The sequence below is a fragment of the Mobula hypostoma genome, chromosome 1 (genome assembly GCF_963921235.1).
Source record: "Mobula hypostoma chromosome 1, sMobHyp1.1, whole genome shotgun sequence".
Taxonomy (NCBI): Eukaryota; Metazoa; Chordata; class Chondrichthyes; order Myliobatiformes; family Myliobatidae; genus Mobula; species Mobula hypostoma.
The window spans coordinates 49,537,404-49,565,357 of NC_086097.1; the positions used below are offsets into that span (position 1 = coordinate 49,537,404).

General features: G+C 39.5%; 2 protein-coding genes across 13 annotated transcripts in view; one reads left to right on the forward strand and one right to left on the reverse strand.

Annotated features, from left to right (window-relative positions):
- The window catches only part of adss1 (adenylosuccinate synthase 1), a 51,141-nt gene extending 23,692 nt beyond the window's left edge, over positions 1 to 27,449 (forward strand). For both annotated transcript variants that reach the window (XM_063048142.1, XM_063048151.1), the window contains exons 7-13: positions 196 to 277; positions 7,977 to 8,103; positions 14,473 to 14,627; positions 16,360 to 16,484; positions 17,576 to 17,673; positions 25,157 to 25,306; positions 26,978 to 27,449. In XM_063048142.1, the coding sequence (XP_062904212.1) occupies positions 196 to 277; positions 7,977 to 8,103; positions 14,473 to 14,627; positions 16,360 to 16,484; positions 17,576 to 17,673; positions 25,157 to 25,306; positions 26,978 to 27,030 (790 nt within the window). In that variant the 3' untranslated portion in view covers positions 27,031 to 27,449. The remainder of the gene's footprint in view (positions 1 to 195; positions 278 to 7,976; positions 8,104 to 14,472; positions 14,628 to 16,359; positions 16,485 to 17,575; positions 17,674 to 25,156; positions 25,307 to 26,977) is intronic.
- LOC134346664 (uncharacterized) overlaps positions 17,683 to 27,954 on the reverse strand; it is a 29,034-nt gene continuing 18,762 nt past the window's right edge. For 10 of the 11 annotated variants that reach the window (XM_063048204.1, XM_063048162.1, XM_063048233.1 and 7 more), the window contains one exon: positions 17,683 to 18,798. In XM_063048204.1, coding sequence (XP_062904274.1) covers positions 18,250 to 18,798 — 549 coding nt within the window. In that variant the 3' untranslated portion in view covers positions 17,683 to 18,249. Of the gene's footprint in view, positions 18,799 to 27,825; positions 27,946 to 27,954 lie in introns of those variants that run through there. The other variant, XM_063048243.1, reaches the window with a different exon arrangement.

Below are 27,954 nucleotides of genomic sequence, written 5' to 3' on the forward strand. Positions count from 1 at the left end.
TGGAATCTTTGATCAGAGGCCAGACAATCACTGAGCTGAGCAGGTTGTGTGTCAATAGAGTAATGTTGGATTATGCTAGCACGGAACAAGCAAACACAGAACAGGCTGAACCACCATCTTCTGTGCTGAAATATCAAGTACAAAAGGAAAGGATACAAACAAAGATGTTTTATATAATTTTTCTATCTCTGACAGATTTAAACTTCTGGCACAACAATATCAGTCCATGTTCCCAAGTCTGAAAATTGATGTTGAAGGACAGCTAAAAAAGTTAAAGGTAAAAGCATGAGGGGATGTTCCTAACTAAAAGTATTTATTGTTATGTTAATCAAACTGAATCTGAAAATACACCTGGACTATATCATGGCATCATGCATTTACTTCTCATAACAGAGTATATGCTATAACCTTGACAGTAACCTTCTGTTGGAATGATTCAAAACTAATCTTTCCACAAGATTATATTCTACCTTCTACAATAATTCTTCATTTTCATATTCATTTCTGTAATATGACAAGAACATAAGCAAGTTAGAAGGTACCGTAATGTGATATACTATACTGTAAAGATACTGCAAATGCTGTAATCTGGAATAAAAACAAACTACTGAAAGAACTCAGTGGTTCAGGCAACTTTAGTGCAGGCAGAGAAGTTGATATTTCAGGTTGAGACCCTGCATCAGTATCTCTCTATCTCTGCCTCTGATACTGTCTCTCACCTCCCTCTATTAAGCCCACTATCCATCTATTCTAGATTTCACTTCTGCAGTGACAGGAACTTGTAGAGGGAAGGGCTTTGTGTCATTACTCTCGTGAAAAGCTCCCTTTACTGCATAAAGCACTGGGACTTCATATTTGCAAGAATATCACCGACAAAAGGCTCCACACAAAACTACCAAGGCTGCCATGCCGCCATCATAAACACTGAGTTACTGTTTGCTGAGAATATTCTCCTTTAAGTAAACATTGAAAAGCCATAGAATCATAGGGCACTACTGTACAGAAATAGGCTCCTCAGTCCACCTACTATGTGCCAAGGGTAGTGTGGGTACGGAACGAGCTGTCGGCAGAAGTGGTAGATGCAGGTTTGATTTCAACATTTAAGATACGTTTGGATAAGTACATGGATGGGAGGAGCCCATAACATGCTTCTGGAAATACAATGGACATCACCAATAAACATTTTTGGGTGCCATATAGAGTAGTGGTTCGTGCAATGCTATTACAGCTCAGAGTGTCAGAGTACGGATTTCAATTCCTGCTTCATCTGTAAGGTGTTTGTACATCCTCCCCATGAATACATGGGTTTCTTTTGGGTGCTCCAGTTTCCTCCCACATTTCTAAAGATGTACTGGTTAGTGGATTAATTGGTCATTGTAAATTGTCCTGTGATTAGTCTAGCGTTAAATCAATGGGTTGATGGTCCAGGCGGCTTGTTGAGCCTGAAGGGTCTGTTCCACTTTGTATCTCTAAATATGATAAACAAATAATAAATATATCCCTTATACCAATAATACCTCCTCAAAAGATTCAACTGGTTTGGTCAGAAATGAACAATCCTTCAAAAACTTGGATTTAGGAACAACAATCATAATCTTCAGACAGAAAAGTTTTAATCAACATGTCCTACTCTTAGAGATGTTAAAAATGTAAAGATCAAGCAGAAACAATGCATATTCCTTTTATTAAAATTCATTCTCCAGCTAAAGTCTCTGCTGGCTTTCCTCAGTTGACCTGAGATTGTGTAGTTCTTCCATTTGAAGAGTTACCATCTAATTTTAGTTGCGATAAGATAAATATCCTGATAATCTGCTTCAGAAGGCAGTGAAATGTGACCACATGACATTGGACAGAAGTTAAATACTGTAAGGAACTCGAATGAATGCTGAATTCTCTACCTTACAACATACGTGTTGTGTCTTTCACCAATCTAGCAATGTCATGATCACAATGATACCAAGCTTTGTTTAAAATAGATTTTTCCACAACAGAGTTCAAACTTGCCCACTGTTGAGATCTTAATTTAAGTTTACTGGATTAATAGCCAGAGGAGGTTACTAGTCCTGTAAATCTATTTTCTTCAGTTTTGCCACCTGAAAATTCCTGTTTCTTATAATTATATAGAAACATGATACTGTGATAGTGAAGAATGAGAAAGGATTCAAGACACATCTTGTTTCCCTTTTTCCTTGTCTCTACCCAATGTAAAACAAATACCTGAAGCAACCTCAGAAGGGGTTGCTAGCAAATTCTCAACTTCCATGTAGTGGGTATATGAAATGTCTTGCTTGGGCTTGAGGCTCTGAAGCTGCTATTTTTAGGCTGTAGGCATGACTGCAAATCTTGCAATCAGAACAGTTCATTGAAGTATCCTTCCACTGAATTTATATTATATTGGAGACCACCAGGACTATTTTAATGATCTGGATTTTCAAACAGGGTGCACACTAAATGTTCTTTACATGAGATGCATTCCCATACACTATAATTTAGCACATCCAACCGTTGTATAGTTAAAGCAGCAAATGTGGTGGTTAGCATGAAATTATTAAGGCAACACACACAAAAAATGCTGGTGAATGCAGCAGGCCAAGCAGCATCTATAAGAAGAGGTACAGTCGACATTTCAGGCCGAGACCCTTCGTCAGGACTAACTGAAAGAAGAGATAGTAAGAGGCATGAACATTGACTTCTCTAAGTTCTGTTAATACCCCACCTCCCCTTCGTACCCCATCCCTTATTTATTTATTTTTTATTTTTTTTTTTCTCTCACTCTGTCCCTCTCACTATGCTCCTTGCCCATCCTCTGGGCTCCCCTCCCCCTTTCTTTCTCCCTAGGCCTCCCGTCCCATGATCCTCTCCCTTCTCCAGCCTCGTATCCCTTTTGCCAATCAACTTTCCAGCTCTTAGCTCCATCCGTCCCCCTCCTGTATTCTCCCATCATTTCGGATCTCCCCCTCCCCCTCCAACCTTCAAATCTCTTACTATCTGTTCTTTCAGTTAGTCCTGACGAAGGGTCTCGGCCCGAAACGTCGACTGTAGCTCTTCCTATAGATGCTGCCTGGCCTGCTGCATTCACCAGCATTTTTTGTGCGTGTTGCTTGAATTTCCAGCATCTGCAGATTTCCTCGTGTTTGCACTATGAAATTATTAATTTGAGTTTAGCTTCTAACTGAATGTATTGACACAATGGAAATGGTACTGGGTGTTACAGGATATAGGAGTATTAAACCCTGTGCCCATAATATTGTATCTGAATTTAATATTGTAAATGCACCAGGCATTTACCTTGCCTATATAATTACTGTGACCTTGTGCACAAGGCATTAAGGCCCGCCAAGCCAGAACTATAAAGCTCCTCAAACAATTACATTGAAATGTTGATAAACTGGACAGATTCTGAAACAATGTGTGCCAGTGGAAATAGTAAATTCAATGTCATATTAAGTTAGGAAGTGTGGAAAAGAAAGACTGGTTAAAACAGAGAGGAATACAGTGACGGTAAAAAGAGACCTAAGGAAAAATAACTGCTAAAATATGAAGGAAAGAGACTCCAGGTTTATCAAAAACAATTTTCATTGCTAGAAGGTATGGTTAATATCGCTGGAGTATGTGAATGCAGTGGGTGGAGGGGGGTCCATGCAGTGAATATGGTTTTCAAGTTAATAAGGAAGAATAGAGCATCTGGGATAAGAGACTCCACTTATCATATTAAACCATCACCTTCACTCGAATGAAATTGCTGTATGATGAATGACGGGAGGCACTGTTGGCCTCTTATTTAGTAGTAAATTCTGACCATTCAGACGGCATCTAATTACATGCATGTGTGATTTTTACCAGTAATTCTCAAGCCAATCTATAGTCCTGTAGAGTGTGAAGGAAATGATATGAGGAATGAGAAGGTTCTTCTAGGTCAGCAGTATATCTAACTGACACTGCAAATAATGTGGTTCATTTCATTAAGTTAGTGTTCCTTGCTGCAAGAAGACCTACTGTATGGTGTTTGAGTAGCAGTGGATTGTTACCTTTCCCTGCAGCTACATGGCCACTTTCAGAACAGGGTCATTTGTTAATAATAAATATTAATGAACATCACACATTTTGCAAACTTTGCATGGTACTTCTTTGTGCATGATACAGCTATCCTTCACACAACTTTAAGCACATAAGGCTGGCTCAGTCCTGATGTAATATTTAGTTGATTGTCTCCCACATGAAATTATGTTCCAGTTGTGTAATTAAAATGCAGTTTGAGGTCACATGACAGAATGCATGCCTTTACATAGAGATAGGGACCTGCCCTGCACCTGAACTGGTTAAAGAGATCTTAGGCAATTTGCATTTTGCTGCCCTTCAGTCAAGAGGCCCAGTCAGTGCTGCTGGAACTCATCTTCTACTGCTGGTGAGTGTTGAGCTTCACAGTGGCTGTCTCAGTGGTGGTTAATGGGTGCTCTGGTATGGTTTCTGCTGTTCCTATGGCATGATCAGTCGTCAGAGCACAAGGATGACTCACCAGAAGAACCCAAAAAAGAAGAGTGCCTATTGCCAGAAGAGCCTAAATGACACAAGGTCTACAGGGAGCAATCTTCTACAGCGACCTGTAAATCTGGTGGCTAAAGTTTGCTAAGCTACTGGTAGCAGACATATGTCACCTTCTGCAGCTCGATCTCCTCCATGCACCCATGTCCGGACTGTGCTGCTACCAGAGGTCAAGGTCACTGTCACCCTAAACTGCTCCTTCTCCAAATTATTCTTAGAGAATAATTCTGTTCTTTCTTTTCCAATATGTTTATTGATTTCTATATAGAAGAATACAGAGTTCAAGAGAATACATATTACAAAACAAAAAAATATAATAATACCAGATACAGTATATTGAATCACATTAACAAACTCCTTACTCTATATTCATATGGAATAAATTAATTCATATATTAGAATATAAACAATTTTATTTAAAAAAAAGGATCTACACCCACTACCAAAGTCGAAGCTGTTTGGGGGAGAAAAGGGAAAAAAAAACTTATCAGATAATAAAATATACTAATAACCAACTTCTATATTTTAACAAGAAGTCAAAGATTATGAAAACAATTTAAAAATGGCCCCCACGGACTTTGAAAATCTTGGTTAGATTCAGAAATTGAACAACCAATCTTTTCTAAATTTAGGCATGCCATAACATCCCGTAACCACTGAGCATGATGAGGCGGGACAGCATCCTTCCATTTAAACAAAAGCGCCATCATAGCCATAAGAGAGATAAAAGCCAGAATGTACAGATCAGATGTCTTCAAAATGATATCTTTCCTTCCAACAATACCAAATAGGGCAGTCAGAGGATTAGGCTTAAAATTTACTTTAAAGAGTACAGAAAAAGTTTGGAATACTTCCTTCCAATATTTTCCAAGACTTGGGCACATCCAAAACATTTGAATAAGTGAAGCTTCTCCATTGTTACACCTATCACGGTAGGGAGATATATCCATTTAAAAACTAGATAATTTATCCTTGGTCATATAAACCCTATGAACCACTTTAAATTGTAGGAGGGAATGACGAGCACAGCGATGAAGTGTTAACCAATTTAAAAATCTCATTCCAAGTTTCTTAAGAAATTGAGGTCTGTAAGTCTTGTTCCCAAAGATTTTTAATCTTGTCTAAAGAATCATTTCTCATTCCCAACAACATATCATAAATATTGGATATTGAACCAATATTTTATCCTCCTACATATGGAAAAATAAACATCCTCAATTGAATAAAGTCCATCTCTAGAAAGTTAAAAAGAATGGAGGTTTAGCTTTACCAAATTTTAGATTTTATTACTGGGCAGCTAATATATGGAATCTCATGTTTTGGTTATACTATATTAATCATGAGGACTGTCCCAGGTGGGTTTCTTTAGAAGCTAACTGGGTTAATACATTTTCTATCATCTCCCTTTTGGAATCTTAACTTCCTTTATCCTTAAGTAAGATAACTGAAAATGTGGTAGTCAAACATACTTTGAGGATTTGCATACAATTTAGAAAATACTTTGGTTTATTGAGATTCTCCCTTTCTAGTTCCATTTTTTAAAATTATTTTTTTAAGCCGTCTATGACCGATGTAGTCTTTAAACAATGGGAAAGATTTGGCATTACATGCTTCTGGGATCTGTTTGTGGGAGGAAGTCTTCCTTCGTTTGAACAATTGTCAACTAAATATAGTTTACCAAAAACCCATTTTTTTCGGTCCTTACAAATTAGAGATTTTCTGCACTTACAAATTAGAGATTTTCTGCAATCTCAATTACATACATTTCCTAATAGACCTGATAAGAATATATTAGATGAAATTCTTAATATGAATAATCCTGTTCTACGGTTATTCTAGAGCTGGCTAATCTTTTCCATGTTTCCCACTACGTAGCACACTATAGTCACCTGTGGGTGATCTGACCAGAATACAGACTCATCAAGGCTCAGGTTCTCCTTGAGTCACATGGATCTTTAACTAACTCAAAGTCAAATTTATTGCCATATGCACAGGTGTAATGCAAAAGCTACTTGTAGCAGCATCAGAGGCACATAGCATCACATCAGCACCATTCACAAGAAAAAGAAATTATACAATTGTTACAAGAAAACATAATTAGAAAACAAGTCTATTTTATTGCAAATGGTTAAAGTGGTCATGGTGTTGCTGATCTGCAGTGATTATGGTTTTGCTGGTTTATCCATGAATTGTACAATTGAAGGGAAGTAGCTGTTCTTGAAACTTAGGGTGTGGGATTTCAGGGACCTCTGTACCTCCTTCCTGATGGTACTTGCAAAAAGATGGCATGGCCTAGATTGTGGAGAACTTTGATGATCGGTTTTGCCACCTTGGTGTGGCGCCTCCTTCAATACCACTTTGATACCTTGGTGGAGAGGGATGTGTCCATGACGTATTGGACAGAGACCACTACTCCCTGTAGCTTCTTACATTTCTGCACATGATTTCCCGTACCAGGCATGATGCGGCCTATCGGGAGAGTTTCATCAGTACTTATGCAAAAGTGCATCAGAGTGTTGAGGACAAGCTTAACATAGTTCATCTCTGAAGAAAGATGCTGTCATGCTTCCCTTATGATTGCACCTATGCGCTGGTGATCCATTATATTAGCACCCAGTAATTTAAAACCACTGAATCGCCACCTCCAATACTCAATGTGAACTGGTGCATGTTTGTCCTCCTTGGTCAACAATCAGCTGTACACTCTGTGCCCACTTTATTAGGTACCTCCTAAACCTAATGAAGTGGGCACTGAGTGTAATGTCACTGACACTGAGTTAGAGGTTGCTTTTGTGGCACCAATCAACCAGGAGACTTTTCTCACTCCAATAAGCTGACTTAACGATCATCGTGAGTATATCTGAGGGCCGACTCCCATTCACAGGCAACCATCTCTTTGCATTGTATTTGTAATTCTGCAGGAACTTGGAGTAGCTACTTCCTCATTTGGAGCTAGTAGAGTTACTGTGAGTCTATTTAAACAGGTGTGAAGAATTTATGAAATTGCCAGTGAGAATTAATTGAGAAATAAATGTGATATATTATTCAATCTATCAATTTTTTCTATGAGACCAGAAAGAAAAATCCGAATAGGAAATTTCCCATACAAGAATAGTACATTACTTATTTTTATGGGCAGTTATTTTCCCTTAATATTGTCAGCACTGTTTGAATTTAATTTTTCTATTGTACATATACTGGAACTTTGCAGTGCAAGATTTGAAACCATTTATGTTTACCTGTCACATCTTTTAAGTAGAGAACGCTAGAATTTTTAAAAATAAATCTATAACACAATAATAATTCAGCAATTTAAAAATGTATGAGAAAATACCTGATTGTTTAGCAGATTGCCATTTATCAGAATAGCCTGTGCTTAAAATTTTCTTTGTTCTTCAGCAAAAACATTCTGTAATATCCAAATCTTATTTTAGGAATATGCTGAACGTATCAGGCCAATGGTAAGAGATGGTGTTTACTTTATGTATGAAGCTCTTCATGGTCCAGCAAAAAACATTCTTGTGGAAGGTGCCAATGCAGCTTTACTAGATATAGATTTTGGTAAGTTTTTAAAATAATACACCCTACTATTTAAATAAAAATGTGCGTAGCATATTGAAGAATTTAACCTCAAACCTGATACGAATAATTGAACTGACTTTATTTCTTACATTCTTCATATACATGAGGAGTAAAAAGCTATACGTAACATCTCCATCTAAATGTGCAATTTATAGTAATTTGTAATAACTAGTACGTACAACAGGACAGTCAATATAGCATAGAAATACAATTGTATCAGTGTGAATTAATCATTCTGATGATCTGACCTGGAGCCCGTTAGTCCTGGCTTTAATGCTGCGGTTCTATTTCCCGGATGGTAGCAGCTGGAACAGTTTGTGGTTGGGGTGACGAGCGTACGAATTGTACTAAATTCATATTAAGGAATAGTAATAATGGAATTAAATATATTTTAGTGTCATTATTTTTATTACTTCACATTATTGCATCACCAATGAATTGAAGTTAGTTAATGTAAATGATTATTCCAGAATATGTGGTCCCCTTTGTTGCAAATACAGTAAAGCAAGAAAGACTGCCTTTGTCCCTTTGTAGCATTGTTATATCCTCCAGACTAGTAGTGATGAAGAAGCCAAAAGCTGATTAGCACTGCTCAGGGACAAAATAATCTTGACCATTTTCTGTGAAGAATGATAGCATAAGAATTAACCAGGTACATGTAAAACATAGTATGATTAAATACAGCATATGGAACCTGTTACTTGTTTACCTGGTCAGAGCTGTTGTGTAGCTAAAACACAGTTGGTAAAACAAGTTTGTACAGGCAGCCCCCGAGTTACGAACGTCCGACTTACGAACAACCTCGTACTTACAAACGGCCTGCCATAAGGCATAATATATTAAAAATTTGTCGGCTCGAGGAAGGAGAATGTCGTCCACCATTGTAAGTTGGATCACGTTGCTGTTAACACTGTGTTGAGTGTGTAACTTTGTATTTGGCTTAAATTTAACCTGGCTCAGTGTGGGTGGACTTTAGGACCTGGGGGAGCTCAGGACCCGCTGCCCATCGCTGCTGCTGAACCAGCAGTGGTTCTGTTCCATTGATGGAAAACGATCACGATTGAAAATAAAGTGGAAATAATGAAGAGATGGGTAGAGGTGAAACGCCATCGGTCATTGGAAAAGTGTTAGGCTACAGTCGGTCAACGATCAGAACAATTTTAAAGGAAAAATAATACCGAATGTATCTGTTCCGACTTGCCTACAAATCCGACTTAAAGACAGACTTAGGAACGGAACTCGTTCGTAACCCGGGAACTGCCTGTATATTGAATTTTGAACAAGGTGTTTTCAACCCCTATAATGAAAGAGAGAGAGGTGGCTTATTGGAGCGACATAGGTCATCTGGTTGATCGGTGCCACAAAAACAACCTTTAACTCAACGTCAGTGACATTACACTCAGTGGCCTATATATTATATATCTTGAAGATTATAATGTTGGCATTCAACGTTATGAGCCTATTTTTGATATGGAATTTTACCAGCAGGTGGCAGAGTTAAGCAGCAGCTTATCACACAATTCTTTTATTCTATCTAGTTAGAATAAAAGACAAGGCTAATAGGTTTAGGAAACCTTGATTTTCAAGGGATATTCAGGTGCTGTTTATGTAGAAGGAAGTACATAGCAAGTATAGGCAACAGGGAACAAATAAGGTGCTTGAGGAGTATAAAAAATGCAAGAGACCACTTAAGCATTAAAAGAAGGCAATGAGGTTCCTGTAGCTGACAAGGTGAAAGAGAATCCCAAGGGCTTCTACAGACATATTTAGAGCAAAGGACTAGCAAGGGAGAAAATTGGTCTCTTGAAGGTCAACGTGGTCATCTATGCATGGATCCGAAAGAGATCAGAAGTGACCTTAAATGCAAATTTTGCATCTGTATTTACCAGGAAATGGACACAAAATCTATAGAGCTGACATGAAACAGCAGAATCAGAATCAGCTTTAATATCACTGGCATATGTCATGAAAGTTGTTGTTTTGTAGCAGCAATACTTGCGGTACATCATTTTAAAAAATATAAATTACAATAAGAAATAGATACAATGGATTCTGGTTAATTGGGACACATCGGGACTTAATACATTATGACACAATTAAGCAGCTGCCCCAATTAGCTGAAGTTTCATTGAAATAGTTAAAAGGGTATAAAAAAAGTTAAACTATCATTTAACTGAGTAACAAAAATTATGTATTTAAATGAAATACAGAACAAATAAGAACACTATAGAATTATAATATTGTGTATTAGTTCCTAATTGTTATCAGCAGAGGAATTTATCCAATGTACCTGTGTGCTACACACATAAAAATTGCTGGTGAACGCAGTGGGCCAGGCAGCATCTATAGGAACAGGTACAGTCGATGTTTTGGGCGAAGACCCTTTGTCAGGACTAACGAAGGGAGAAAGAAAGGGGGAGGGGAGCCCAGAGGATGGGCAAGGAGTTATAGTGAGTGGGACAGTGGGAGAAAAATAAATAAATAAATAAGGGATGGGGTAGGAAGGGTAGGTGGGGCATTAGCGGAAGTTAGAGAAGTCAATGTACATACTGTGAGGTTGGAGGCTATTCAGACGGAATACAAGGTGTTGTTCCTCCAACCTGAGTGTGGCTTCATCTTGACAGTAGAGAAGGCCGTGGATAGACATATCAGAGTGGGAATGGGACGTGGAATTAAAATGTGCGGCCACTGGGAAATCCTCTGGGCTCCCCTCCCCCTTTCTTTCTCCCTAGACCTCCTGTCCCATGATCCTCTCCTTTCTCCAGACTCGTATCCCTTTTGCCAATGAACTTTCTAGCTCTTAGCTCCATCCCTCCCCTCCTGTCTTCTCCTATCATTTCCGATCTCCCCCTCTCCTTCCCCCTCCAACTTTCAAATCTCTTACTATCTCTTCTTTCAGTTAGTCGTGACGAAAGGTCTCGGCCCGAAACGTCAACTGTACCTCTTCCTATAGATGCTGCCTGGCCTGTTGCGTTAACCAGCATTTTTTGTGTGTGTTGCTTGAATTTCCAGCATCTGCAGATTTCCTCGTGTTCGCGCTAGAACTAAAGATCATAGGTTTTGGGTGAAAGGTGAAGTATTTAAGGAGAACCTGAGAGGGAACTTCTTCACTCAGAGGGTGGTGCAGGCGGAGAATGAGCTGCCAGTTGAAATGGTGGATGCAGGTTCAGTTGCAGAAGAGAGTTTGGATAAGTACACGGATGGGAGAAGCGCGGAGGGTTATAGTCCAGGTGCAGATCGATGGGGCTGGGCAGAAAAGCTGTTTGGCATGGATTAAATGGGCTGAAGGGCCTGTTTCTGTGCTGTAGTGCTCTGAGTCTGACAAGTATGCTACTGTCACTTCTCTACCACACATCTTGGCCCAAAAATTGGTTTGATAGTCAGTCAGTGGGTGCCATCCGGAATCTCGGCATAACTCAACACAGTCCATTGCCTCACATTATAGTACCAAGTGGTTCACTGCCTTCCTCTTTCCCTCTTTCCTTCTATCATCCCTTCCAATAACAATTTCTGCAGTCCACCACCTCTTAACAAGTGCCCGGCATATTCCAGCTTCCTTTTCCGCACATTCTTCAGCAACTCCTTTTCTCTCCTCGCTCTCTTCAGCACTTCCATATTACTGACCTTCATCACCCATCTAATTTTCTGCATTCTCCTTAAACACCACATTTCAAATGCCTCCAGTCGTCGTTGCGCTTCCTTGCACAAGGTCCACGATTTGACTCCATACAACAGACTGCTCCAGACGTAGCATTTCCAAATTCTACAACGCAGCCCAAAGTCCAACCTCTTGCCACACAGCACGTCACTCAGGCTCCAGAACATTGATCTTGCAATCTCAATTTTTCGTCTAATTTCTGTATCATGTTTCCCATCCTCTGTGACCATCTGTCCCAAGTACACAAACTTCTTGACTTGCTCTATGCCTACGCCGTTAATTTTGATACTGATTTTGGGGACTTCTTTCTTTCGTGATACTATCATCATCTTCGTCTTTGCTGCATTTATTTTCATTCCAAATCATTCACCTTCAGCATTTATCTTATCTACTATTATGAGTAACTCGTCCTCAGTCTCGGCTAACACCACTGAATCATCTGCATACCTCAAGTTGTTCACCGTCACTCCACTAATTTGGACACCAACTTCATCGTTCAACACCCTGAAGATTACCTCTGAGTAAATGTTAAATAATAAAGGGGAGATAATGCAGCCCTGGCAAACCCCTTTTTGGATCTCAGCTTCCGGTGAATTCCCACCACTAGTTCTTATTACTGTCTTCTGATGCCAGTACAGACTCGCAATCAGTCGAACATCTTTCCCATCCAGCCGCAATGAGTTCAGGCAATTGACCAGCTGTTCATGATTGACTCAGTCAAAAGCTGAACAGCTGGTCAATTGATTTGATAGTACCTATTTCTTAAGTATTAATCAAACAAAATTCTGTTTTACTTGGAATAAATCATTGCTGGCAATCACTTTCAGGTAAAATGCACAAATTACAAAATTGGAAAAGACCATAAGGCATAGGAATAGAATTAGGTCATTCAGTCTATCGAGTCTACCATTCCATCATGGTTGATGTATTACCCTCGCAACCCTATCCTCCTGTCTTCTTTCTGTAACCTTCAATGCCCTGACTCATCAAGAACCTATCAATCTCTGTTTTAAATATCCCCAATGACATGACCTCCACAGTCATCTGTAGTAATGAATTACACAGATTCACTATTCTGAGGCTGTGCCCTCTGGTCCTAAGCTTCTCCACTATAGGGAATACCGTCTCTACATCCACTCTATTCAGTAGGTTTCAATGAGATCTCCCCTTCATTCTTCTAAATTCTAGAAAGTACAGGCCTAGAGCCTTGAAACACTCCTTATATGAGGCCCTTCATTGGTCGGAGTCAACTATGGATATTATGTCGACGTGATAAGCAAGCTGGTATGCAGGACAGGACAGTTGAATATGAATGGCAGGTTGTTGCCCATGCAGCAAGCTCACACTCTCCACGCAGCTGATGAATCAAAAGGAACGGCAGAGACTGATACAGTTTGGCACCAGCAGTGTGACAGGAGTTGTCAGACAGTGCTGAACTCAATGTTCGACAACCTTAGGGACTCCAGCTCCAGATGTTTCCTTGGGATTTACTCCAGAAGCCTTCCCCATGAGTGGATATTGCTGCATGACAGCAGAGGTTTGAGATCAGTGTTTTCCTTCTAGATGAGCTGCCAACCACAGCTGATGAGCGCCTTCTGCCTGAAGCTGCTGGTTTTAAGGCGCCAGTAACCCACCTTTACTGCTTCTCCTGTCAGTAAAAATGGTTCCACTGGGCTTAGTAGCTAAGTCACACGTGAAGGCCAGGAGCTGGACTTGGTTGTCAGAGGCTATTTGAGAAGTACGCCATTAGGAGCGTTTAATAGGAGTTTTCTCCCAGTACACCACCCACTGCCCAGCTATGGCAACCTTAATGCTCCTCATACATTAACCCTTTCAGAAGAAGTAATTCTGTGTGTGTAACTCCATAGAACCAGACACATCATTTGTTTTCCTAATTGTTTGTACTGAATACCTGCATATTAGTGTCTACTTACATTGATAGTCTGCCTGTTGTCTCCTGACTGAAGAAAACGTGCTGGTAATACAAAGGTAGGTAGCTAGCCGAGCTATGCTGTGAAGAGGATTTAAGGAAACTAGAACAAGCTAAGATAGACTAAGTAACTGGTCAAAGGTCTGCCAAATTGAGTATAATATGGAAGATGTGAAATTGTTCATTTGTTAGGAAAAACAGGAAAAGCATATAACTAAAAATTAAACATTACTGGAGCACAGTCCCATAGTGGCTAACATAACACTGTTACAGCACCAGCAAGCCAGGTTCAATTCTGCCACTGTCTGTAACAAGCTAGTACATTCTCCCCGTGACCACATGGGTTTCCTCCTTTTTGAAAACTACTGTCCAGTAGTTTTCTGTAGGAGTTTTGCTGTTAACTCAGTGGGGGAGAAAACCACCTAATTTTGGCAAAGGATCACAAATGCTTTGCTTGTACCATTTGTTATCCAAAAATTTTAGTTACTTAAGACCAGTGTCCTGTCTACCCTCCATCCGCTTACGTGTAATTGGCAATTATTCCTTCCTTCATTAACAAACTTGAAGAGTGTTTGGAAACTCATTAAAGTGAATCACGAAATGGCAAGTTGATCAAAAGAAAAGTTCTGACATAATGACTAGATGACATTTTTTGTTTTATAATAATCTTATAATAAAGATCTTGAAAATTTTTCAGTTATGTGTTAAAGCCGATTAAAAGATATTTATAGAATCTGTTTTTTACCTTGTCTTATAAAAGGAACATACCCATTTGTGACATCCTCAAACTGTACTGCGGGAGGTGTATGCACTGGACTGGGAATACCTCCATCGAATATTGGAGCAGTGTATGGCATTTTCAAAGCCTATACCACTAGGGTGGGAATTGGAGCATTCCCAACTGAACAAAAAAATGTAAGTCTGGATTATTCACGCTAACAGATTAGAAATTTTTGAAGCACATTGAAAGTTGTATTAACAAACACCACTCTGCAAAGTCAATTCCCCCCCCCACCTCCTCCACCTCTCCCCCTCCCTCCTCCACCCCTCCCCCTCTCTCCCCCCTCCCTCTGTCCCCTCCACACCCCTCTTCCTTCCCCCTCTCCCTCCACCATCCCCCTTCCTCCCTCCCGCTCCTAGTTGATATCTGTACCCGGCTGGAGGCCCAAGAAGAGTTTATTCATCATATACGCCAGAAAGCACTAGGTTCTTCTACCAGTGAATAGAGTGGACACTTCAAAGGTACAGTGTTGGTCAACTGACAGGAGCACATTACAAGCTTTGCCACTGTTGAATTGGCTGATAAACACTGAGAGCTTTTATTTCTTCTCCTCACCAGCGAAGGTGGAGAAAGCTTGGAGACTGGGGAGTTCCATATGCAGTATGTTGCACTATTGTTGTGTCGTCTCCTCAGTCAAACGAAGCCTGGTGACACTGCCCTCTGCTGGCTGCAGCCTGGCCGGGAGCATGCTTTGACGTGGCTGCAGCCTTACAACATGCAAAATGGGAGAAAGGAGACGAGTGGTTCCCACAAGCACATCCACACCCTAACGGTCAGACATAGGTCCTAAACATTTCAGATAGGTCATGGTATTCTATTGACAAAACATTGTTTCCTTCAACTTATACCAAATAACATTAATACCTTGTTGACTTTCTTAGTAGTCTCTACAATGGATATAAACCTTTAATGATCTATTAAAATAATATCAAGATCTTTCTCTCTGTCTCCTCCGACAGTTTTGGTATAAAGTACAAGCTGTAGCTCAGATGGGGCATTCCTGGAAAACAGTCCTTATAATGTTATAATGATTTTTTGTAACGTGAAGGTGTGTCCATGTACTACAAAACACAACAAAAATGATATTTGCATCTATTCAGTTTAGTCTCACAAAACGAATGATTATTTTCCATTTCTAAAACTTTAGGCTAGTGACTTGTAAATTCTGTAAGGACAAATTTCAATTACCCTAACAGCTGTAACCTGGGAATACCTGTATCCGGAAATCAAAAGGAAGAAAATGTCCTAAACCCCACCTACCAAAATTACATTGTTACAAACTGAAGACTTTTTACCAAAATAAGGGATATGGATTTATTTTTATGGATTTTATTTAGCGATACAGAGTGGAACAGGCCATTCTGACCCACTGAGCTGTGCCACCCAGCAACCCACCGATTCAATCCTAGCCTAATCACAGGACAATTTACAGTGACCAGTTAACCTATTAACTGGTATGTCTGTGGACTGTGGGAGGAAACCAGAGCACTTGGAGGAAACACATGTACAACACGGGAAGAATGCACAAACTTTCTTACAGAGGACTCTGAAGTTGAACTCCGAACTCCAACACCCCGAACTGTAATAGCACCATGCTAACCGCTATGCCACTGTGTTGCCTAAATGAAGATATGATGGTGATTGGACTTCCAAATCCACAGTGGTAGTGAAAGTCCTGTAATTCAATTACTGCTCTAATTGTGGTTGTTGCTATCCTCCATCTGTTGTTTAATATCAGGCTGACATCATGCAGTAACAGAAATCATTCATTGCAATCTATTTACGTGCATAGTTTCTAAATGATGTTGTGCCTCAAATATAAATAGTTCATGTATCAGTTTCTGAAATTGAATTACAATGTTTCAGGAAATTGGTGAACTGCTACAGTCGCAAGGCAATGAAGTGGGTGTAACGACAGGAAGGAAGAGGCGCTGTGGCTGGTTAGATCTAGTTATACTGAAATATGCTAATATGATCAATGGATTCACTGCGTAAGTACATTGGCACAAATTCCATTTTAAATACTGCATTTTCAGTGATGAAACATTTATATTTCGCATCTCAAAACATTCCAAAGAGTTCATAGCCAAATAATTCTTTTCACACTTTTTTATAGTTTTGCAGACAGATTCAGCAAGGCCCCTGCACCCCTTGCCAATCCCAATAAAAAGCAAATGATTTTTAATCTGAAGCTGGAACACACAGTTCATTAGCCTATTGAAGTTTGATTTGCCAAGTCTGAGAGATCGGTAATTGGCTGACTTGATGACTTTTCAGAAAAAGGCAATGGTGTCAGCCTGAGCCATTCAGGGTATGGCAATCCCAAATGTAATTCTTAATATCTACTGAGCCAACTGGTCTTGATAAAAGCAATGTTAGGTGTTGTATTTGCCTTCAAGTGATATGTCAGTATTTTTATTTTTGAACTCTTTCTCTTGATCCCAGCTGGTGTGTAGATCCTGTGTGAAATGAAGCTTTGCTGTGATTTCCCCTACCTTTCCCACTTACTTCCCCCTTTAATATCCATCAGCTTTTACTGTTGTGTTTCATGAATGAGAACATGTAAAATTACCTCTCAGCACACAGCATAAATACTCTAAAATGGATAAACATTGAGTTTTTAATATAAAATACATCAAGAGTGATGAAGTGGACTGACAAATTATGATCACCAATTTACACTATTGGGAAATGTCAAAATGTACATCACTCTACTGCCTCAAATCTGAAACTTCTAACTTATTTTAGTTAGAAACCGAAGAAATTCCCGTACTTTCCAGAATATTTTACAGTCAAGTAAGAAACAATAGCTTTTATCTTATATAAAATAATTTCCCCAAACAAAGGTCAGGAATCCTAACATTATAACCAACGTACCTAATAGTTGCTCAATAACTTGGAAAATTATAAAAATATACGTGTCAAAATATCTGTGTTTCACATTAAATTATTAAATTAATGATTCCGGACACAGTGGTGCAATGGTATTAAAGGTCAGAAAAGATCTTGCAACTTTTTATAGCTAATGAAAAGTTTAATTTCTCATTCAATTTTAACAGTGACATTATTTCTAAACCCACAGCTTGGCACTAATGAAGTTGGATATCTTGGAGACATTTGATGAGATAAAAATTGGCTTAGCTTATAAACTCAATGGGAAGAAAATCCCGTACTTTCCAGGTACAGTATGAAACCATCTATTTTAAGGTAATAATTTATAATCTTCAGTTATTTTCAAAGGTAGCTTTCCTGCAAAGTATGAAAATTTGCTCTTCCATCAAGAAAATATGCTGAGTTTGCAATATCCACATCTCTGACCTCTTCGTATGGAATTGTTGAGAACAAGCATGTTCAAAATAATGACTTGCTTATAAAAACAGAAATGATTATCAAAATACAAATCACAAAAACAGTAGTATTCAGTGCATATGACCAATTTTGCTGGGTTTCTGCAGTAAAGGAAGACCTATCAAATATACACTTAAAGTTACTTTAATTATCTACATAACTGTTGCATCATTTGATAGAATGAATATGCTTTTCTTCATATAACCATCTTTTATAATATTCTCATGAATTTGTTTTGTTTTAGCCATCAAATCTCTGTTAAGTGGGTAGGGCATCTTTAGTACCCAACAAGTTCAAGTTTTAACTGTCATTCAATCATACATAAATACAAACAAACAAGCGAAACAGCATTACTCCAGGGCCAAAGTGCAAAACACAGTACCAACAGTCATAAACAGCAAAAGGTTCTTATAACACATATATGACAGCAGTAAAAAAGTCCCACATGAAAAAATATAGTCCAAGTCCTCGAGACCATGTATGTTGCAGCAGTCTGCAGTTGAACACAATACATATTGTTTTCTGCTGAGCAACCATGGAGGGGGGGGTCAGGACCAACTCCAGCTTAGATGTTGCACCACATCGCCTCCGGCACTCCAGTGGAGCACCGACTCTGTCTCCCCCGGGCGGCTGCAAACAGGCGACACCACGGCTTGAGGCCAAGACCTCACGATGACTGAGGCCGGGCAGCTCTCCCACTGTTCGCCAATAAACCAATGAATTGTACTTGTAGCATTCTTCACCACCAATGTCAAACAGGATCTTGCAATGACAAGAAAAGTCACTCAGATGATCACTCACTGTTAGACTGCACACCTCCTTCACACACCAATGTCTCTCTGCCACAGGCAGCTTCACGGTCTGCACCAAGTCCACCTCCTTCAGTTTCTCTGCCAACGAGTAACTTGCTGATGGGGTAGACCCATAGTACTTGAAGTTTTTAATGTCCAGCAGGGTCTTGTAATTGTAAAAAAAAAAATGATTAAAAAGACAATAATACCTTTGGTTGACCCTGTAAAAGCCATTGCGTCTGAGTACATCAGCATCTTATGGAAGTTATGTCACAAACCATGCTGAGTTCACACCAGCGTTAAATATACTTAAAGGTTTTAGCCATACTAGTTATAGCCAGTTTGTTCATGGAGTGATATAATTGCAGGCAGACTGTCACTATTTATATGCGCCTTTCAAAAAAAATTAAGATTTAATTATTTATCATGCGCACATCAAAATTAACAACCAAAACAACGTAAGGATGTGCTGGGAGCAGCCGGCAAGTATCACCACGCATTTCATTGCCAATATAGCACACCTACAAAGTTCAGCAGAACAACACAAGCAACAATAGAACAACAGCAAAGCTTGCATTTTCTTCCTTCCCACCCGCCTCCTTGCACACACAGGCAGTCTTCCAGCCCCAGGACAAGCTGCCTCTAGACCTCCAGCCTCTAGTGGAGTCATGGATTCACAGACATCGGGTCTCCGACTTCCATTGGACTCACAGACTTGCTGACCCAGGGTTTTGGCCATTCAGGCCTTGACTTCCAGGCTATCAATCAACATTCGCTCTTTGGTATCCACCTCAAGACTTGCTGATGACAGGACCCCAACTCCAGGACTCCACTCTGGGCTCAACAGTTTTAGGATCCTTAGTTCCAGGCCTTGAATGCCAGTCCAGCCAATTTGCATACATAGTGGGTCACTGACCCCCGTACCTCTGGCCTGCACAGATCTCTGACTGAGACCTGACAACCTGAGGAGATTCATTAACCTAGGGGAGGCCACTGTTTCTTGTCCTTGTTTGTCTTCATCCTCAGCACTTGTTACGGATGTCCTTCATTACACGTCCACATTGTTGGCCTTTGCAGAGCAAAGGCCTAGATACCAGCCTGGCTTTTAACTCCAACACATCCCTGTTCCTAAACCACAACTTGACAACCACTGTAAGTCTGAGCCACTGCCTTGACGAAAAACACAGCTCACAGCCACCTTGACCAATATTTTACTCATGCTTCAAACTAAAAAGTAAGATAACCTAACAGTCTGATATCAGAACTCCATAATTTGTAAGCAATAGATATTTTTTTCAGAGGAGGGTTTTAGAAGGAAACTGATTCCAATTGAAGGATGAACATTGTCAAGGACAGCAGTACACTGTACACTGGTGCTATGTAGAGACGGTGGAATAAATTAATTCCCTTGCATTGTGTCCACAATCCGGCAAGAAATATTGAAAAGAATTATAATGATTTGACCAGAATGCCAAGATAAAGCTCTTTATTTACATCCCTCAGTCTTTGCTCTGCCCCGTGACCCCATCATTCTTAATTAAGCACAGAATCATTTTTCATTCTGCTGTTTAAACAAACTCTGCCCACTGTTCTCTCAGTTACAGTCCTCAGCACTTCACATCGCTGCCAACTTTTGCATATTAACTAAACTGTTTTTCTCTGACACAGTTTCCCTACCCAACAGAAGACTACATATGAGCACAACCCTTGAATCAGGATAAGCATACACTGCAATATCTAGCAGATGTGCACGAAACAGCCATGATAAATTCAAGTATTGTTCATGTTGCTTAAGCCTTGATTGATGCAGAGGCCAGAAAGCTGGCAGTACTTCCTCATATTGATCTGCGTTCCTGTCACGCTCAGCAGAGTACTGACCGCTGGTCTGAGGTGTCATATACCTGTTTCTGGCTGTTTCCAGCTGAACTGTCTCTCTTTATTTTTCAGGGTTCAATGACAAGGCCTCAACATGGTGCTTCTCACAATGATTCACTGTCACTCTGTTATTTTCAAATCCTTCAATTCTCTATTCAGTGATTTACCCAACACACGTGTACAGGGCGGGAGCTTATAAGACAAAAAAGCCGTTTGTTAGTCAGGTAGCAAACACTATAGATAAAAGACATTTGGAGCCAGATTAATGGCTATAACTACCAATTATCCAATGCCTACATGGTAACGTAAAAACACACCTTGTGTGAAGGAGTTTATTTTCAAATTTTCAGAAGTTATTGCACAAGCTATTAAATCAATGGAATCAGAGGTGAAGCACATGGTCACTTGTATCTACAACATAGGAATGACCCTCAGTTATAAATACTGCAGTGTTCACCCTGACAAGTTTGATGGATGTTACAACAGATGAGTTTAAGGCTCTGGTTACCAGCAGTTCCAGACCAAGTATGAATAAAAGCATGGATGGCGTGCCAAACCTTGTGTGTGGTAGCTGGAATGCTGAGACATAATCCCAAGTGAGAGGCAATAGCATCACCGGAGAGGTGCATGCTGTTCTCTGTCAGGGTGTCGGCTCACGTGCGCCCCACCAGCTGATCACCCAGTGCGGATGTTGGTGTGGAAAAGACACCTGGCCAGGCTGGCACTTGCCAAAGCGTTACAGTCTGCAGTTACACTCTCCTTTGCTGTAACCTTGTGGTTGCCCACAGCCATCAGTGTTCAGCAACTATCCATGTGCCCCAGCTATTTAAATTGTGTCTCCAATGTGCACGGAGTTAGATACAAAAACACCCAAATCAAAATGGATGTCAGACTTCCTATATTACAGAGTACCACGCTTGTGCTCTTTTCCTCAAAGCTGCCTGGCCTGCTGAGTTCCTCCAGCATTTTGTGTGTGCTGCTCGGATTTCCAGCATCTGCAGATTGTCTCTTGTTCATGTTTGGACAATTCAAAAGTGCGTTATTTTGCTGTGAAGCACTTTAGAATGTCTTGAATATGTGAAAGGAATATAAATACAGTACTTGATCTTTTACTACCATTCACCCTTCAACAAACATTTCCTCCCTTCTGTTCTCCTGCCTGTGCTTGTTTAACATTAGTTGTATCTCTAACTATTACCAATTCAACTGAAGATCACGAATCAAAAATGTCAGCTATTCCTCCTTTTACAAAAGTTGCTTGAGCAGCATAGAACATTTCTGCTGATTTGTCATTTCATTTCAAATCTGCATGGTCCATGATATTTCCTATTTATTTGAGCTTAAGCTGCATGCTTTAAAATCACTATATGGCACATCCTTTCATTTCTCCTCTATTTAATAAAGTAAACATTTGGAATCCTAAACCAGTCAGGAGATAATTTTCAGTGGTGCATTTTATGTGCTTAAGATGGGGTGTGGAATCTGTCCAGTCATCATTTAATAGAACTCTTACAAGGAAAAGTCACCTAGTAGTTTGCTAAAGAGCCAGTTGATACTTTGTCTATTTGCTCTACTTAAAAAGTCTGCATCGCATTTTGATAAATAACATTTGTCCTTATTCATTCTTGGACATTACCAGGACAAGCATCGATTCTTCAGAGAGATTGTCTATTTCCTTTCCTCAGTCCCTGAGCCATCAAGAAATCTATCACCGAATATCAGCTAGAAACAACTACATGGAACCCATGTGAACTGCTCCATAATTTTTATGTCTAATCAGTATGTTTACTAATTGCTTGGGGGAGTCACTGTTTTAGCAGATCCAAGTAAGATGAAACCAATTAGCTACAATTTTGAGCCTGTTTTCATCCTTCAAAGTAACCACTTTATAATTGTACTAACCAACTCCTGTCATTCAGTAATTCTGACCAGGAAGTAAATAGTCTTTTCCAGTATTTAAGATATAATTTCCTACAAAGTCATTGCTAGTCAATGGTACAAATATGTTCTGTCTCCAAATTCAACATTCAATTGAAGACAAAAGGAATTTCAGATATGGAGTACAATATCTGATGCCATTAGCACATCTACTGTTACTATCAAGGGGAGGATTTCTAGGAAAACTTTGTTTCAATTTTTCTACCTTGTACTCCAATAGAATTTTGAACCTGTTTTTCATCCTTCAACCTAAGTATCACCTTTTTAATTAACACCTGCACATTCTCTTCCTCTATCATCACCATTCAGGGCCCCAAATAGTTGTTCCAGGTAAGGCAGTGCTTCACCTGCAAGTCTGTTGGGGTCAACTACAGTATCCAGTGCTACTGGTGCAGCCTGTTCTACATCGGTGAGACCTGACAAAAGGTCCGCTTTGTTGGGCACTTTTGCTCTGTCTGCTACAAGCAGAATTTCATAGTGGCCAACCATTTTAATACCACTGCCAATTTCCATTCCAACATGTCGGTGCATGATCTCCACTGCTGCCATGATGAGGCCATTCTCAGGTTGGAGGAGCAGCAGCTCATATTCTGAGAAAGCCTGGATCCTCGTTTAGTTATATTATGTGTTAATAAATAATGTTAATAGAAGTGAACTTGGTAGCAACATATGGGGGAGGTGAGAACAAATATTGTAGGTTTAGAAAGTGTTTAAGAACAAAACTAAAAGAAACACACAAAATGCTGGAAGAACTCACGAGGTCAGGCTGCACCCATGGAAAGATTGGGGAGGACAAGATCTTTACAAATAAAGAGTTGACATTTTGGATCAGTGCAAAAGGTGACGTCATAGTTAGCCTTTGCTTTTGTTTTCATTCTTTTGCTCTTTTACAACTGAAATTCTTGATTTTAACACTTGAACTTATATTAATTTTTATGTCTTGTACTGTATTGCTGCTACAAAACAAAAACAATTCATGGCATATCTGGTTAACTTGCGGGTAGAGACGGTGGTGAGGAAGGCAAATGCAATGTTAGCACTCATTTCAAGAGGTCTGAAATATAAGAGCAGGGATGTGATGCTGAGGCTTTATAACACACACTGTTGAGGCCTCACCTTGAGTATCGTGAACAATTTTGGGCTCCTCATGTAAGAAAAGATGTGCTGACATAGGATGATTCTGGGAATGAAAGGGTTATCATACGAAGAACGCTTGATGGCTCTGGGTCTGTACTCACTGAAATTTAGAAGGATGGGGGGGGGAATCTCATTGCAACCTTTTGAATGTTGAAAGGTCTAGACAGAGTAGATGTGGAAGGATGTTTTCCGTGGTGGGGGAGTCTAGGTCAAGTGGGCACAACCTCAGGATAAAGGGGTGTCCATTTAAAACAGGGCTGCGGAGAAATTTCCTTAGCCAGAGGGTGGTAAATTTGTGGAATTTGTTACCACAGGCAGCTGTGGAGGCCAGGTCGTTGGGTGTATTTAAGGCAGAGCTTGATAGGCTCTGATTGGACATGGCAATAAAGGTTATGGGGAGTGGGGCTGAGGAGGTGAAGAAAGGAACAGCCATGATTGAATAGCAGAGCAGACTCGATGGGTCAAATTGCCTAATTCAGCTCCTATGTCTTATTCTATCTGTGTAGCGCCCAACCTGACACATTAACATCGATTTCTTTAACTTCTGGTAATTCCTCCCACCTCTCCTCCTCTCTTTTTCCATTTCCCATTCTGGCTTCCCTCTTAACCCTTCTCTTCACCTGCATGTCACCTCCCTCTGGTGCCCCTCCTCCTTCCCTTTCACCCATGATGTGCTCTACTCTCCTATCAGATTCTTTCTTCTTCAGCACTTGACCTTTTCCACCTTTCATATCCCAGTTTCTCATTTCACCCCCCTTCACCTGATTTCACTTATCACCTTCAAACTTTCTCCACCAGAAAAAGTGGGATCACCCATTTCAATTCTACTTCCCATTCCTATTCCAACATGTTAGACCATGGCCTCCTGTACTGCAGTGGTGATGCCCACTTAGGTTGGTGGAGCAACACCTTATATTCAGTCTGGGTAGCCTCCAACCTGAAGGCATGAACATCAATTTCTTGAACTTCTGCCCCCCCCCACCCCTTCACCATTCCTTATCCCCATTTCCCTATCTCACCTTATCTCCTTTCCTGTCCACCGTCTCCCTCTAGTGCTGCTCCCCCTTCCTTTCTTCCATGGATTTCTGCCCTATCAGATTCCCCCTTCTCCAGCTCTTCATCTCTTTCACTAATCAACTTACTAGTTCTTTACTTCACCCCTCCCCATCTTCCAGTTTCACCAATCATCTCTCCTCCCCCATCTTCTTATCTAATCTCTTCTTTCCAGTCCTGATGAAGGGTCTCGGCCCAAAACATCACCCATTTACTCTTTTCCATAGATGCTGCCTGGCCTGCTCAGTACCTCCAGTATTTTATGTGTATTGTCTTCTAGCTCATACTCCTTCCCCTCCCCCACCTTCATATTCTGGCATTTCCCCCTTCCTTTCTAGTCCTGATGAAAGGTCTCAGGCCGAAATGTCGGCTCTTTATTCTTCTCCATAATTGCTGCCTGTCCTGCTGAGTTGCTCCAGCATTTTCAATGTGCTACTCTTTTCTAATTGCCCTAGTTTGCTTCTGTCATTCAGAAGATATTGTAATGTTTTTCATTTATTATTGTGATTTATCTATTTCAGCAAACCAGGAAATTCTGAATCAAGTAGAGGTTGAGTATGAAACACTTCCTGGCTGGAAGAGCAGCATTACCAATGCTCGGACATGGGATGATCTTCCTCCAAAGGCTCAAAATTACATCAGATTCATTGAAAATCATGTGGCTGTTCCAAGTGAGTTTTCTAAGGAAGTGCTCCAGAAAATGTTATTAAGACTACCTGACAATCAAATGTCAGATTCATATTTAAAAAAGAAAGGGAAGCATTGTTGGACCTGGTTCTGGGAATGACAAGAACCAAATAAATCTGCTATTAATGGGAGAAATGATGAATGAATCCTAGTGTTCGATTATTAATGGAGAAAGCAAATAGAAATGTAAAGTAGAACTTCTTAACAGGCAGAATGCTAAATTCAATAGGCTGGGAAAGAATCTGGCCAGGATACAAACTGGTAGGTTAAACTATAATGTGACCTTTAAAGCACAGATGTGTCAGGTAAAGGCCTGTGTATTCCTTCAAGGGAATTGGGGATGGAGATAAGGGAGCCAAAGTTAGAATGATAAAGACAGATAAATAAATGATTGAACAATTAAAAGAAATGTATAATAAACTTGTCAACTGAAAGAAAAACAAATGACAGCCAGACTGAATCTAGTAAACTGACAGCAGGGTGAAAAGGAAAATAAGATAGAGATTAAAAGGAAATCCCAAGTGGGCAGTACAAAGAGGAATGGGGAAAATTGTAAATAAAGATGATCTTTGTATTGAGGCAGAAGGCATTGATGAAAAGCTAAATGAGAATTTGTTTCAGTCTTTACCAAGGAAGAGCATGCTGCCAGAATTCCAGTAGAAAGGCATTTAATAAAGATGAGGTAAAAGTTGAGGACGAGATTCTAAAGAGGTGGCACACATTTGTTGCTGGTTATATTTGATTAACCTAAATAATTATTTTAGTGAAGTAGCAGAAAAGTTTGGTGAAGGTAGTGCAGTAGACGTTGATTTTAGGGATTTTAAGTAATAAAAGTCCAACACAAAAGACTATTAGGTAAAACAAAGTGGTTTGATAGTTCCAAGAGCATGGCTAGGGAAGTGGCTTAAGGTAAAACTGATGAACAACACACACAAATTGATGGGAAACTCAGCAGGTCAGGCAGCATCTACGGAGGGAAATAAACAGTCGATGTTTCATGCCAAGGACTTGAAGGTTTTGGCGTGAAACATTGACTGTTTATTTCCCTCTGTGCATGCTGACCTCCTCCAGCATTGTGTGTGTTGCTCAAGATTTCCAGCATCTGTAGAATCTCTTGTGTCTCTGAAAAATGGTGAATGGGTATTTATGGACAGGAGTAGACAGTCATGTTTCCCAGAGTCAAGTGTGGGTTTCTTTTATTTTAGTACATTAATAACTTAAGTATTCACTTGTAGAATAACATTTCCAAATTGTGGAAGATAAAAAGATTTGAAGAGAGATAAATGGTGGGGAAATATTAATTGACTGTATGAGGACAGGTTATCAGAATAGACAGACAAATGGCAGGTTAAATTTAATACACCGAAGTAGAAATACTTGCAAAGAGAAGAGCAAGCAGAGACAATCTGGTGAGAAAGATGTGCAGTAATTATATAAACTTAATAAAAGGCTATGGGAAAGAATGGGGGAATGTGTTTAATAGCAGGGAGCCAGAACAGACTTGAATCATCAAAGGTTAAGAATTATGTGACACTTAAGTATCCGATTTTCACAACGTCATTATAAATATTTACCAAAAGTTATTTAATTGTGATAAAGTTGCAGTCCTTTTTTTTGTTCTATACCACCTGAATTTTCTCTGTGCTTTCTTTCAGTTAAATGGATTGGTGTTGGAAAATCAAGGGAGTCTATGATTCAACTTTTCTAAGTACATAACTGGACACCATTGGATAATTTGAACAACTATTGTATTTAAAGGAATGTAACTGATTGCTTTATTGTTACAATAATCCTGATACTGTGTAAAATATAATTATTTCACAATTTCAATTGTGTATATATAACCAATAATGAGTCTTTATAATTGCAGAAAGAAAATACCTAAAATACTATTCTTACTGTTTATGTTCATTTTAAAACAAAGTATGGCATTGAATGCAATTTCCTTTAAAAGTTGAATGAAAGACATGTAACACTCATGATTGGAGCAATATCATTAAAACCAGTGCACAATTTATGTTCTGATGAAGGGTCTTGGCCCGAAATGTCGACTGTACTCTTTTTCCATAGACGCTGCCTAGCCTGCTGAGTTCCTCCAGCAGTTTGTGTGTGTTACTTGGATTTCCAGCATCTGCAGATTTTCTCTTGTTCACAATTTATGTTTTTAATAGTTTATTCTTAAATCATACATTTGTATCTACCTTTTAAAATAGTGAACTAATATGGGATAAAAACGCATGATTTGCAGTGTTGGATTTGTGTACTGTTAGTGCTGCTTGCAATGACTTGCACAGAAAATCATCATGATACCAGTCTTGTGGGATGAAAATTCTACACAGATCATTACTTTTTTTTAAAAGTGAACCTATAGAATGACATTTTTGTAGTTTACCATAATGAAAAGAAAATGTTTAATATAAATAATAATAGCTTCATAATTATTTGCAATAGGTAATCATTCACATGAAAATGTAAAATATTTAACTGATGAAAAATTAGTCTATGGGTGTTAAGTTGAACTTTTTATTAGACACAAATTAGTCAGAAACATTGATACTCGTCTTTTTGCGGAAGCTGTTGATCTTTCTGAAGTACAGAGATGGTGCTGTTATTTCCAAGTGCCCTGTAAGAT